The sequence below is a fragment of the Lontra canadensis genome, unplaced genomic scaffold (assembly GCF_010015895.1).
Source record: "Lontra canadensis isolate GAN:19392208 unplaced genomic scaffold, GSC_riverotter_1.0 scaffold30, whole genome shotgun sequence".
NCBI classification, from domain to species: domain Eukaryota; kingdom Metazoa; phylum Chordata; class Mammalia; order Carnivora; family Mustelidae; genus Lontra; species Lontra canadensis.
Genome location: NW_022631024.1, coordinates 1,993,604 through 2,005,831, shown reverse-complemented (window position 1 = coordinate 2,005,831; position 12,228 = coordinate 1,993,604). Strand labels below are relative to the sequence as shown.

General features: G+C 58.3%; 1 protein-coding gene across 2 annotated transcripts; it reads left to right on the top strand.

Annotated features, from left to right (window-relative positions):
- The first annotated feature begins 2,567 nt into the window (after positions 1–2,567).
- On the top strand, positions 2,568–10,238 carry KIF12 (kinesin family member 12). 2 transcript variants are annotated; one of them, XM_032865685.1, is made up of 19 exons: positions 2,921–3,036; positions 3,108–3,173; positions 3,277–3,355; positions 3,541–3,668; positions 3,794–3,869; positions 4,126–4,260; positions 4,428–4,563; positions 5,398–5,489; positions 5,671–5,818; positions 6,496–6,614; positions 6,699–6,803; positions 7,390–7,492; positions 7,576–7,666; positions 7,875–7,961; positions 8,350–8,437; positions 8,509–8,607; positions 9,370–9,470; positions 9,560–9,678; positions 9,999–10,238. In XM_032865685.1, the coding sequence occupies exons 1-19, from the start codon at positions 3,011–3,013 to the stop codon at positions 10,136–10,138; spliced, it is 1,938 nt and encodes a 645-aa protein (XP_032721576.1). In that variant the 5' UTR covers positions 2,921–3,010; the 3' UTR covers positions 10,139–10,238. The 2 variants fall into 2 exon arrangements, with proteins under 2 accessions (XP_032721577.1, XP_032721576.1); XM_032865686.1 differs by lacking the exons at positions 4,126–4,260; positions 4,428–4,563 and having other exon boundaries at positions 2,568–3,036.
- Positions 10,239–12,228: the final 1,990 nt, after the last annotated feature.

Genomic DNA, 12,228 nt, shown 5'->3' with positions numbered 1-12,228 from the left:
GCTTTCATTCACTCCCCCAGGGAGTGCTTCTTGAGGGCCTGCTCACCCGTCTCCACAGCACCAGGCTGGCTAAAGCCCTCCTCAGGGCACAGGCTAGGAGAAAATGTATGCGAAGAGCCAGGCCTCACTTGACAAAACTCCTTTGTGATGAGCCCTCGGGCCATGGTGGAACGGTGCTCTGCTGCCCTCTAGTGAGGGCTGGAGCTTCACCCCTGCGGCGTCGGCCAGCTTCTACAACAGTTTCTCTGGAGACCTTCCCTCTGCCCCTGCCGGGACCACAGGAGTCTCACTGCCCCCAGGGAATAGAGGACAGGCCAGGGGAGGGGGACACAGAGGGACTCAGCCCCAGCTGTGCACGGGGGCCCAGGAGTTGTGTCCTTTAACTTTCTCAAATGAATGGACAGAGATGGTGTGGACTCCTATCACTATCATGATGGTCACGGTCATGATGATGATGGGACGGTGGCAACGGGGGCAGGGACTGCTATTTCTGTAGCTACTGGTGGTGATGGCAGAATTGGAGTGATGGCGGTGATGGGATTACAGTGATGGTGATGAGGACAAGGAGGGAGGAAGAGACTGTGGTAGTGGGGATAGAGGTGGTAGCTGATATGGATGGATTTCCTTGTCCCCATCTTTGGAGCGGATACTCAATCTCTTAGGCACACACCTTGGAAGGGGGAGTTCTGGATCACGGGACAGGCACATGTTAACTTTCCTAGATCAAGCCAAATAGTTTTCAGAACACGGTTGTCTTTACACTCCTGCCTGCCATGCGGCGGTGGCGGGGAGGTGTCCCACAAGCCACAGTTAGCAGTGTCTGTTTTGTTCCCTCGTGTAGCTCTCACAGCCATGGAAACTTAGCACACAAAGAAGGCTTAATAAAAAAACCTGCTGAAGGAATTCACAATTTAAGGATAACAGATGTCCTCACTCGCTGTTAGAGAACAGAACCAGAACTTTGCTCTTGCCTGCGGACATCCAGCCATGTACATGTTCTGACCGGGTTGCCAAAGTCACAGCCCAACAGCCCATCCCACCCCATCATGCACATATCCCTTGTCTTGGCATTTTTCTCAAAAATCCCTTCCGTGTGGCTCATCTTGGTCCAGTTTGAAGAGGGACAGCAATTTGATTAAACCAGAGCACACAAAGATACAAATGAGTGGTAGTCCTTAACCCTTTTAGGGACATTGCTCTCTTGCTGGGTCCACGACAGAAAAAGCTGCCATCACAGACAGCACCCAGGCCCGCAGACTTTCATAGCTCCGGGTTCTATTGGGATCTGCCGCTCACGTCTGCTTTCCCCTCAGACAGCCTCCCCTGTGTGCCCCTCTTTTCTCCCATTTTTTTCATTTACAAAACAGGAAAAGTAATTCTTGTCCTATCCACCTCAAGGATTAATCAAAAAATGTAACAGATTAAGGAGCTTCACAGTTGAAAGAAATCTTGGAGATCATCTAAGGACTTTTATTATTGCTCTCAGATAATTCTTTACAACCGATGAATCCCTTTCAATTACACGGTCTCATTGAAAACTCAGGACAACCAAGTGACATCATTCATCTCTTTTTGGAGGAAGGAAACAGGTTAAGAAAGGGGGAATGACTTGCCCAAGTGGCAGGGCTGGGAGCAGTGGCTCTTTGCTCTGCCTAACTCTCCCTGTAGATCTAGCTTGAAGGCACTATGACCAAAAGGTTAACCAGCTCTTGCTTGTACTCCTCCAGTGCACGGGGAGCTCACTGCCACCCACGTTAAGCCAGTCCCTAGCTGGGCAGCTCCGATAGTTGTCTATCATTTGTGGTGGTATGGAGCACATTGCATTGGGTGGGGGAGGGGGGTGATCTTTAAAGGTTTTCATCCTATTGTGTGTCAGGGAGAGGAGAAGTTTACAGAAATATGCAGAGAATATACAGAGGCAGCTGGAATGGCAATAATAATCACAACATCTATTTGATAGTGTCACTTCCGTGTTTGTAACCCATGAATGGCTTCCTGGTTCCCTGAAGCGGGAGTCCAGACTCCTTCGTGTATCCTCCATGAGCTTGGTCCAGTCTCAAACACCCTCTACATGTCTCACACATTTCCCCACCCCACCCAGCATTCCTGCAATGTGTTCCCTCTGAGAAGAGCCTCCTCAACCCCCAGCTCCTACAGGACTCTGAACTATGCCCCTCCACAAATCCCTGCACACTAGACTGTTCTTACTTGTGTCCCGAACTAAGACTACATGATTCCTTTGCCCTGATGCCCAGCACGGAGACTGTCCCTGAACGGGTGGTTGGCCCACCCCAGCACCTATGCACATAACTCTGCGGTTCCTGACGGCCAGACCAGGAGAGGGTTAAACAGCAGCCCTGGCCTTAGATCAGCCTTGGCATTGGAGAAGCAGGTGGCCCAATGTTTAACCAGATTCTTTCTGGTCCTTTTGTAAGCTTGGCTCAGGAGCTCAGTCCAGCCAGGTCTTCTGAGAGCTGAAACCTGGGCCCCTCTTGCCCCATTAGGTGCCTCTCCCCGCCCCACTTCCTGGGTCCTGGGGTGCCAAGTAGCCAGAGCTGCCCGGTGGGGAAGCAGGGGAGGAAGCTTTACAAAGCTGGAGGAGCTGTAGGTGGGGAGTGGGGAGGGCCTGGTCCATGCTCTGCCCAGGCCCGGGTTGAGCCCTTCCCATCCCTGCCCTCCCTATCCCCATCTGTGTACAGAGAAGGCTGGTCTGGGTAGTCCCTCCTGATAGGAATGGGCAAGAGCAAGGGATCCCCAGACTCCAGAACCCCCTAGCTAGGGGTCCCTTTGCTGGACACTTTTTCCAGCAGACGTGGGGGTGGGTAAATCTTTAACTAGCTAGCCCTGGGGAGGCTGGAGCCTTTCCGGATGGATGATTGCCTGAGAAGGGGGAAAGGGGGTGGGGGATGTAAGGTGTGTACAGCAGTCCCGGTGAGGTGGGAAAGGGCGGGTAGTGGAGAGAGAAAGGAACGAGACTCGGGCGGAGCTAACTTCGTGTGCAAAGCGGGACATGGAGGAACGCGGGTCTCCAGACGGGTAAGCAGAGATTCTGGGAGGTTTCGAGGAGCCTCTGGGCTCAGGGATGGTAACTTCCGTTGCTGCCACAGGGACCCCGCGCGGAGCCTGGAGCAGGGGCCAGAGGGGCCAGAAACGCCCATCCAGGTGGTGCTCAGGTAGGTATAGACTGGTTGGGGAGTGCGGGGGCGGGGGGCGCGAGCGAGGACAGGACCGATGGCGACAATGGGATGGACCGTCCGCCTTCCCAACGGACCCCAGGGTGCGTCCCATGAGCGCCGCCGAGTTGCGTCGAGGGGAACAGAGCGCGCTGCACTGCTCGGGGACCCGGACTCTGCAAGTGAGGAACCCTTCCCCCCTCGAGCCCCAACCCCCTTCCCCCAAAACCTACCTGAAGGCCCCTCCGTCCCTTTCCCGGGGCAACTTTGTCCCAGGCCCCCGCCTCCCCCGGACATCCCCGTGAGCCCTGCCCTCCCAGGCTCCGCCCCCAGCGTGCCCCGCCCCCTCGGCCGCCCCCTCCCCCAGGTGAGCCCCCCGGGCGGCGGCCCGGACGTGGCGTTCCGCTTCGGCGCGGTGCTGGACGGGGCGCGCACGCAGGAGGACGTGTTCCGGGCGTGCGGCGTGCGGCGCCTGGGCGAGCTGGCGCTGCGCGGGTAAGTGAGGCGCAGCCAGGGCTCCCGGCCCCGGCCCCCCACGACCCGGGCCCCCAGCCCACCCCCTCCCCTCCAGCCCCCAGCCCATCGCCGCCCGGGTCCAGCGGCGCCCCTGTCGCCCGCAGCTTCTCCTGCACTGTCTTCACCTTCGGCCAGACCGGCTCCGGGAAGACCTACACCCTGACCGGGCCTCCTCCGCAGGTGGGCCCGGCGCCCAGGAAGCGGGGAGGGAACGGGAGCCGCACGCTTCCGGGGGGAAGGGCCTTCGTGCCGCCCAGCCCCATTTGCAGACGGGGAAACTGAGGACTGGAGAGGTGAAGGCGTCTGCCTCATATGGAGCCACTTTTATCCACTTGCGCATAGTAGGGCAGTCCTCTACCAAGGGTAGTTATGACTGTTGCTTTGTGTTGGGAGGAGCGTGATCCAGCCCCAGGCTCAGCTGTTTTTCTGCCCCCAGGGCGAGGGTGTGCCCGTACCCCCCAACCTAACCGGCATCATACAGAGGACCTTCATCTGGCTGTTAGACCGCGTTCAGCACCTGGGCGCGCCTGTTACCCTCCGTGCCTCCTATTTGGAGATCTACAATGAGCAGGTGGGGGACTGAGATGAAGAGAGCGCCCTCAAGGAGAAGGAGGCATTTCTCTCCAAGGAGCAGGGGTGGAGGGACAGAAGCGGCTGGGGGCCTGTTGCTGGTAAAGGCTAGGGGTGGATGGAACGTGGGCTCAGGGCCCCTTCCCTCACCTGCCACCTTCACCTCAGGTTCGAGACCTTCTGAGTGTGGGATCTCCCCGACCCCTCCCTGTTCGCTGGAATAAGACCCGTGGCTTCTATGTGGACCAGCTGCGGGTAGTGGAGTTTGGGAGTCTGGGGGCCCTGATGGACCTTCTCCAAATGGGTGCGTGCTACTTCAGGGGTGCTTTGGGGTATGGGGATGCCCATTCCTCAGCTGTTCACTGTGCACCCCGAGTCCCTGGCTGGAGCTGTGGATTGAGATGCTCCGTGTGGGAGGAAAGGGCCAGCAAACCAACAATTCAGACACAGCCCAGAGATGTTCGTCCCCCCCCCTCCCCAGGCTTGCAGATTCTGCTATCCAAACTCTTGGAATTCTGATGATGGGGCATGATTGGGTAGTGTGGGGTCAGGGTCATGGTTTCTCTTGTCCAGGGCCTCTGCCTTGGTCGGGGCCCCATCTTTGGCCCCTGAGGTGGTCTCCCCACCTCAAGGCTCTCCCCTTCCAGTCTTTTCCCCTACGTGCAGCAAACCACATCCCTCTTCCTCTCCAGACCCCCAGACTCTTCCAGTTTCTTAAAGGTAAATGTCATACCTCTTAGGCTAGTCTGTGACGTCTTTCTGTTCCAGCCCCATTCATTCATCAAGTATTTATGGAGCAATTACCCTGTGGCAGGCACTGGGGACACTGGGACTCTGGGTTCTGGCCCCAAAGTTGTGCCCAGAGCTGAGCTTTCTGTCCGAGTCTTTCTCTTCGCAAGGCAATGGGAGAGATGTTCATAAAACATGAATTTGACTGACATTCCTCTGCTCAGTACTCCCCATCTCCCTCTCACATGTCCATGCTAGAGACAGCCCCGGCAGCCCCTCCTTCCCCTTTCCTGCCTCCGAGCCTTTGCGCGGGCTGGCCCCTCTCCCAGGATGCCCTCGCTTCTTTTCCTTTATCGGTGACCACGTGCTCCTCCTACCAGGTCCAGCTCCTGCCATTTTCCACCTCTAGGTCTTACCCGCCGACGGAGCTCAGCTCACACCCTGAACCAGGCCTCCAGCCGAAGCCATGCCCTGCTCACGGTCTACATCAGCCGCCAAACTGTAAGTGTCCCCACGTGGGGAAGGAGCTGGCCCAGGGCCACGCAGCCAGGGTCTGCCTCTGGATATAGCAAGCAACTTGGGCTGACGCTGGAGGTAATAGTGGAAATCTTTTCGGCTTTGTGACTTTGTGGGGACGGCCCCTCCCAAGTCCCCGTTGAGCCCTGATCCCCCTGCCCCACAGATGCCTCCAGGGGACCCTGGGGAACCCCCCATGGCGGGGAAGCTGTGCTTTGTAGACCTGGCTGGCAGCGAGAAGGTGGCGGCCACAGGATCCCGGGGGGAGCTGATGCTTGAGGCAAACAGCATCAACCGTAGCCTGCTGGCCTTGGGTGAGACATGGGGCCGGCCGCATGGACGTCCTGTGTCCTTGCCCTGAGCCTGACCCAGAGCTGTCCCTGGTGGGGGAACCAGAGGAGTGGTAGTGGGGGGTCAAGAGCTGTGACCCACTAGCCACCCGCCTCCTCTTGGCCTTACCGTGCTATTGACTCGTGCCTCCCCTCTTAGAACTTTACGAGTCTATAAAACTGAGGGTTTATAAAGGTACGTTTTCATCTGAGAAGTAGAAACACTCGTTGCAGAGGCTGAGCCCTCAGACATTCAGCCTGTCCCCATGTGCAGTTGGGAAGACTGAGGCCCCACAAGAGGAAGGAAGTGACCTTCTTTCCACCCCCGCCCCAGATCACTGGGCCTTGAGGTCCCTTCCTCGGCGGTGTGTGTAGGGAGATTTTCAGGGAACTCTTCTTCATTTCCTGAGCCCCTGCTGAGTGCCAGGTTCAGGAGTGGTCAGCCTCTTTGGTTGCACTGGGGATCGGGGCGGACAGGGCCATCTCTGCCCTCAGGAGCCCCTGTCTGGTGGCAGAGATTGGTCTGACCAAGTAACTAGATCTCATAGGAAGAGGGATTTTCAAGTCACACAGGTCTGGGTGGAGGTCCCAGCTCTGCACGTACCAGCTGGGTGGCCTTGAGCGAGAGCGGTGACCTTGCCGGCCTTGTTGTCCCCACCCAGGTCACTGCATCTCCCTGTTGCTGGACCCACAGCGGAAGCAGAGCCACATCCCCTTCCGGGACAGCAAGCTCACCAAGCTGTTGGCAGACTCACTGGGGGGACGCGGGGTCACCCTCATGGTACCAGAGAGGGACTGGCAGGGAGGAATGGCTCCTGAGGGAGGGGGGTCCCAGAGAGGAACACTCAGAGGCAGTCCTCCCCAGGTGGCCTGCGTGTCCCCTTCAGCCCAGTGCCTTCCTGAGACGCTCAGCACCCTGCGATATGCAAGCCGAGCCCAGCGGGTCACCACTCGGCCACAGGCCCCTAAGGTGAATGGAGGGAGACCCAGGCAGAGGGGCAGGGCAGAGGAGATAGTTGGGGTTCTGGCAGTAGTTGGAGTCCGAGTTGGTGTTATGGGAAGTCTGGAACTGAGTCAGAGTTGGGATTAGAGTCAGAGTCCTAGTGATGGGGTCCTGACTGGGTAGGGTGGGGTCAAGGTTATGGTCAGGGTTAGGGCATGCCTAGGTGTATGGTCTGATTTGGACATGATTCAGGGTGTAGCCAGGATCCCAGCTGGTACCATGATGAAGTCTGAGTTGTTGAGTTGGGGTCTGACATAGTGTCTCCTTTGGGGTCAGGATTTGGGCCAAGGTTTGAACAGAACTGAGTTTAAGATTGGACTTGGAGCAGGGTCCAGCTTAGAGCAGGCCCTCCAGGCCTCCAGTGAAAGTTGCCTGACCCTTTGATGCCGTTAGCACAAGGTGCCTCCTCCAGGTGGACATAGCCCCGGGATGCGAGGCTGGCGAGTGAAGTATGGGCTGGGTTTTAGGCTCTCCTCACCCACCCCGGGAAGCCCTTGAGCAGTGCACAACTTGGGCAGCCACAGACAGCAGTTCTGGGCCTCTTTCTCTGCAGTCGCCAAAGGCAAAGCATCCCCAGCGTTTGGAGGTTGAGATACTGCAGCTGCAGGAGGAGAACCGTTGCCTGCGGTCCCAACTGGGGCAAAGAGACCCCAAGGGTATGAGTTCCCTGGAGGCAGGGGTAGGGTGAGGCTAGGGTCCAGGGCTCCTCTGGATCCAGCCATCTTCCTCTTCCCTGCAGCCTCCAGGCTCAGTGGGGCTCGGGTGGCCTGGGCCCAGCGGAACCTCTATGGGATGCTCCAGGAGTTCATGGTGGAGAATGAGAGGCTCAGGTAGGGCCTGCCTCAGCCATGGGGACTCTGCCCCACCCCGCCCCTCTGGGCTGCTCTGCCAAGCTGCACCGCTCCCTAGTCTGTGGCTACCCTGCTGTCCCCCTGCTTGCCTCCTGGGGCTCGTACTCCACCACAGAGAGGAGGGCTAGCGGATACCCCCACAGGTAGCTCTGCCTCCTGTCACCTGCCTGGGGCCTGCTCTTCCCAGGAAAGAAAAGAGCCAGCTGCAGAGTAGCCAGGCCCAGGCCCGGGATGAACAGCGAATCCTGGCCCAGCAGGTCCAGGAGCTGGAGCGGTGAGCACGGCTGCCAGCCGGGAGACAGGCCTTGGGACCCAGGGCAGGTGGGAAAGGGTGGCTCAGTGAAATGGTCAAGGGTCTGACCTCTGGACCCAGACCCCCTGGGTTTAAACTTCAGCTCTGCCACCTACTAGCTGTGTGACCTTGGGTGAGTCATTTTACCTCTCCCTGCCTGGGCTTCCTCTCATATAAAATGGGGAGAATACAGAGCCTACTTGATAGGGTGGATGTAGAGTTCAGATTGAATGAGTTCATTTGTAAAGCCTTGAGCACGGCACCTGGCTTATAGTTAGTGCTCCCTGAGTGTTTGTTAAAAGGGGGGACGTGGAGGCCAGCCCGGTGTTGGTTCGCGGGCTGTAGGCACAGACCCCACTGTTCTCTCCAGGCGCCTCTTCAGTGCCTGCCATCACCAGCCGCACCCTGGCCTGGCCCCTCCGTGTCCCTGTGTGATGGTGCCAGCTCCCCTGTGCCACGTGAGTCTCTGCCAGGCCGGGAGAGGAGAGGAGCAGGACCAGTGCAGAGCTTCTGACACGCCCTCTTGCAGGCCCTGCCTCCCCCCTGCTCCTGCGGCGGCTTCTGCCCCCTATGCCGAGCACCGCTGGCCCACTGGGCCTGTGCACGTGGGGAGCTCCACCTGCCCCAGGTAGGAAAGGCGGGGGCCGGGGTGAGGGTTGAGTGAGCGGGGAGAGCTGGAGACTTGGATCCAGGGTTCGGCAGCCTGGGAGGCTCCAGAGTTCCAGGGTCCCAGGCTGGATCATGGGGTGAGGGGTCGCTTTGGGCCAGTTCGCTCACCTCCCCCTGCTCCCCATCCTACCTTCTTTTTTTTTTTTTTTTTTTTTAAAGATTTTATTTATTTATTTGACAGAGAGAGATCACAAGTAGGCAGAGAGGCAGGCAGAGAGAGAGAGGAGGAAGCAGAGAGCCCGATGCAGGGCTCGATCCCAGGACCCTGAGATCATGACCTGAGCCGAAGGCAGAGGCTTTAACCCACTGAGCCACCCAGGCGCCCCGCCATCCTACCTTCTTTCAGGATCTCACGGAGCCACTCACTTACCCATTCGTCCACTCACACGTTACTCATTTACGTCTTCACTTACGTGTTCACTCACTCGCTCGGTAACTCTCCCCTAAGCTCCAGCTTTGTGGTAGCCCCGGTTCTGGATGCCAAGAATTCCGAAAGAGACCAGGCATGGTTCCTGCCCTCAGGGAGCTCCTATCTCCGGAGAGGACATTCCAAGGGCTACCTGCCACCCACAGAAAAAGGGACCAAGAGCCCACACCTTTATGTCCCCCTGATATGCTTGGTGTCCCGAGGGGGCAGGCATGGCAGAGATGGTGGTGGCACCAGGAGGATGGGGCACGTAGAGGCAGGCTCACCCAGGGTGGGCTCTGGTCTTCCCTGCAGGTGTTTGGCCCTAAGGCCCCAGGCGGTGTGGCCCTGTCTGCCCAGCCCTCACCCTGGGCACCCCCAGGCAACCCTGGCTCTGCCAAGTGTCCAAGAGAGAGGTGGGCCAGCCCTGGGGCACTGGGACGGGAGAGGAGGGGACCAGGCAACCCAAGGCTCATCTCCCACTACCCAACCCACCCCGGCCCAGGAGTCCTAGCGAGTGGCCTCAGGCCCGAGTCCTGGCGGAGATGCTGCTGGAAGAGGAGGCGGTACCCTCCGCGCCCCCGCTGCCTGTGGGGCCCCCGAACACCTCACCAGTGCTGAGAGGTGAAGAAAGAGGGAGCGGCCCCTCGTGGGTGTATTTTTGGTGATCTTGGGCCAGAACCCACCCTGTCCAGACCTTAGTCTTCCCATCTCTGAAACGGTGTTTGTTGAGAGGTGATCTGTAAGATCTTTCCAGTTCCCAAACTTGGAATTCGCTTCCTGGGGCCACCTGTATGTCCAGTTGTGTGCAGGAGCCCGTGGTGTATGTTGAGGGGTAGGGGAGCCCCCTGAGGCTTCCCCAGAGGGTGATGGGACACTGATGGGTCCAGGTGGGGAGGGGCCCAAGGGAGCGCAGGCCTTGAGTCTCACCGTGTGCTTCTCAGGTGGGGCTGCAGTTCCAAACCTGGCCCAGAGACTGGAGGCCCTCCGAGACCAGATTGGCAGCTCCCTACGCCGTGGCCGGAGCCAGCCACCCCCCAGCGAGGCTGCTGGGAGCCCCAGGCGAGTCCTCCCTCCCTGCTGAGGGCAAAGCAGAAACCTAAGAGACTACTGCGTGACCTTGGTCTGGGCTCTGTGCTCCCAGGCTTCCATCTCCCTATCTGTGCAATGGAGATGGCAGCTGACGTCCCTCCGTGCACCTGTGCCGGACAGAGGCCAGTTCCTGAGAGCTGCAGCTAGGGACTTGTGGGCAGTTTGGGGGGGAGCAGAGGAAGGGTGACACCCCAGACTGTGAGAAAGGAGAGACTGGATTTGGGAGAAGCCAGGCGGCGGGTGATGAAACAGACAAATGATTAAAGAAAGGTGTCGCTCCGAGTGTGGCGGGTCGTGTTTTAGGGGCGTCAGGCACTTCCGCGTGGAGGCAGCCCAGAGAGAGGGGCTCCCAGGGGACCCCGAGGAGGAGCCAAGGATTCTTGGTAGAGGTGCATGCCCCTTCTGATTGGGAATAATCCGGGTTGCCATCTCCTTTGTATGTGATACGGTTTTAATTGAGAGACTGCTGCAGGCAGCAGGGCAGCCGAGGGGAAATCAGCGAGCGGTGTCTCCCTGCAGGAGCATGGGGGAGACCAGTTCCAGCCAGCCTGTGTGCCCGCTACAGGCATGCTGGTGCTGCAGGGGTTGTGAGGTTTGAGTTCTGATGCCACACACTTGCTGGGACCTTGGGCAGGCCTTGAACCCTCCCGGACCACTTTCTGGTGTTCAGCCGACTAGACGGGGTGGGAATGGCTCCTTGTCTGTGGAGTTCGAGTGAGGGTCAAGAGGTGAAGAATGTCAGGATCCCAGTAGGGTGTAGTGGGTCTACAGTTAGGGGGAAGTCCCGATGTGACATGAGAAATTGGGGGTGCCAGTGGGAGGACCTCGTTAGAGAAACAGCCATGAGACTCTTCTAACTCTCCCATTTTGGAGTCCGGGGAACCGAGACCTGCAGGGCTCATTCCTGCCTCTGTTCGCTCATTTGTTCATTCAACACTCCTGGCATTGACGCCAGCCTGGGTGGTGAACAGGACTGAGAAGGGACACACAGCTTTGCCCAGGAAGCTCACGGAGGTTGGGTGTTGAAAGGCGAGACGCGTGGCTGGGCATGCGGGGTGTTCAGCCGCGGAGACTCGGTGGGAGGCCAGTGCCAGGGGGCAGAGCCCAGGACGTGGGGTTACGAGCAGCCGCCACAGGCCGCCGGGCCCAGCAGAGTGGGTTTGGTTAAGTCCACAGCCTGAACCATACAACGTGCAAATCTTGCCGCCTTCTGTAACCATGAGTGATCCCAGGCAGACAGCTTCACTGCTCTGAACCTGGGTCCTCTCATCGGCAGGATGGCTGCAGCAGCAGGAGCCCCTCCCTGGACAGTTGTGGGCATTAAATCTACTCGGAGATGGGAAGAGTGTGGCACCAGGCCTTGCTTATTGCAATTCAGCTGAAAGCAACTTTCAGTCAATATGACCATTTGGTGATGATCTGGGTTCAAAACAAGTCGTTTCACAAAGCCCTATGGAGAGTCCACTTTGGGCCAACATTGAACAAAGCCTAAGAATCCTCACCGTCACCAAACACAGAAGATCAGAGAATAGAGGGAACTCAGTGATAAATGCCATGGAGCAAAATCTCGCAGGGAGGGCCATCCACCAGGATTCTAATGGGGGGATCAGGAAAGGTCCCACGCAGGTGACGTTCATGCCCAGACCTGAAGGAGGAGAGGAGGGTGAACCTGGTTAATGCCGTCAGGTCACTTTTTTCAACTCTTTTTTTCACTTTTTTTCATCGTGGTGCCACCTTGTTTCCGGTGGCTTGGCAGGCTTGAGCCTGGGCTCCTCCCCTCTGAAGAGCCCTTCTCTCTCTCTCATTCTCTCTCTCTCTCTCTCCCTTTCTCCCTCTCTCTCACTGTATGGGGTCCCTGCTTGCTGGGAGGTCTCCAGCCCCCCCGGCAGGGAAGGCCCCTGGCACCGAGCGTGAGAGCTTTCCTCAGCTGCCCTGGGAGGGTGGACAGGGACCACCCAGGGCGACCCTGGCTGTTGCTGGTTCATTTTGTGTTTGGATGATTCCTTCTTCCGCTGGAGCCGGCCACGATTTTCCAGTTTCCTAGTTCCAGCTCAGCAAAACCCCCACTTACTTTCCCAGAGA

Coding starts and splice junctions, on each gene's coding strand:
- KIF12 (XM_032865685.1), top strand. CDS start 3,011: ATGGAGGAACGCGGGTCTCCAGACGG. Junction 6,615..6,698: donor GACGCGGGGTCACCCTCATG/GTACCAGAGAGG, acceptor AGTCCTCCCCAG/GTGGCCTGCGTGTCCCCTTC. Junction 7,667..7,874: donor GTGGAGAATGAGAGGCTCAG/GTAGGGCCTGCC, acceptor TGCTCTTCCCAG/GAAAGAAAAGAGCCAGCTGC.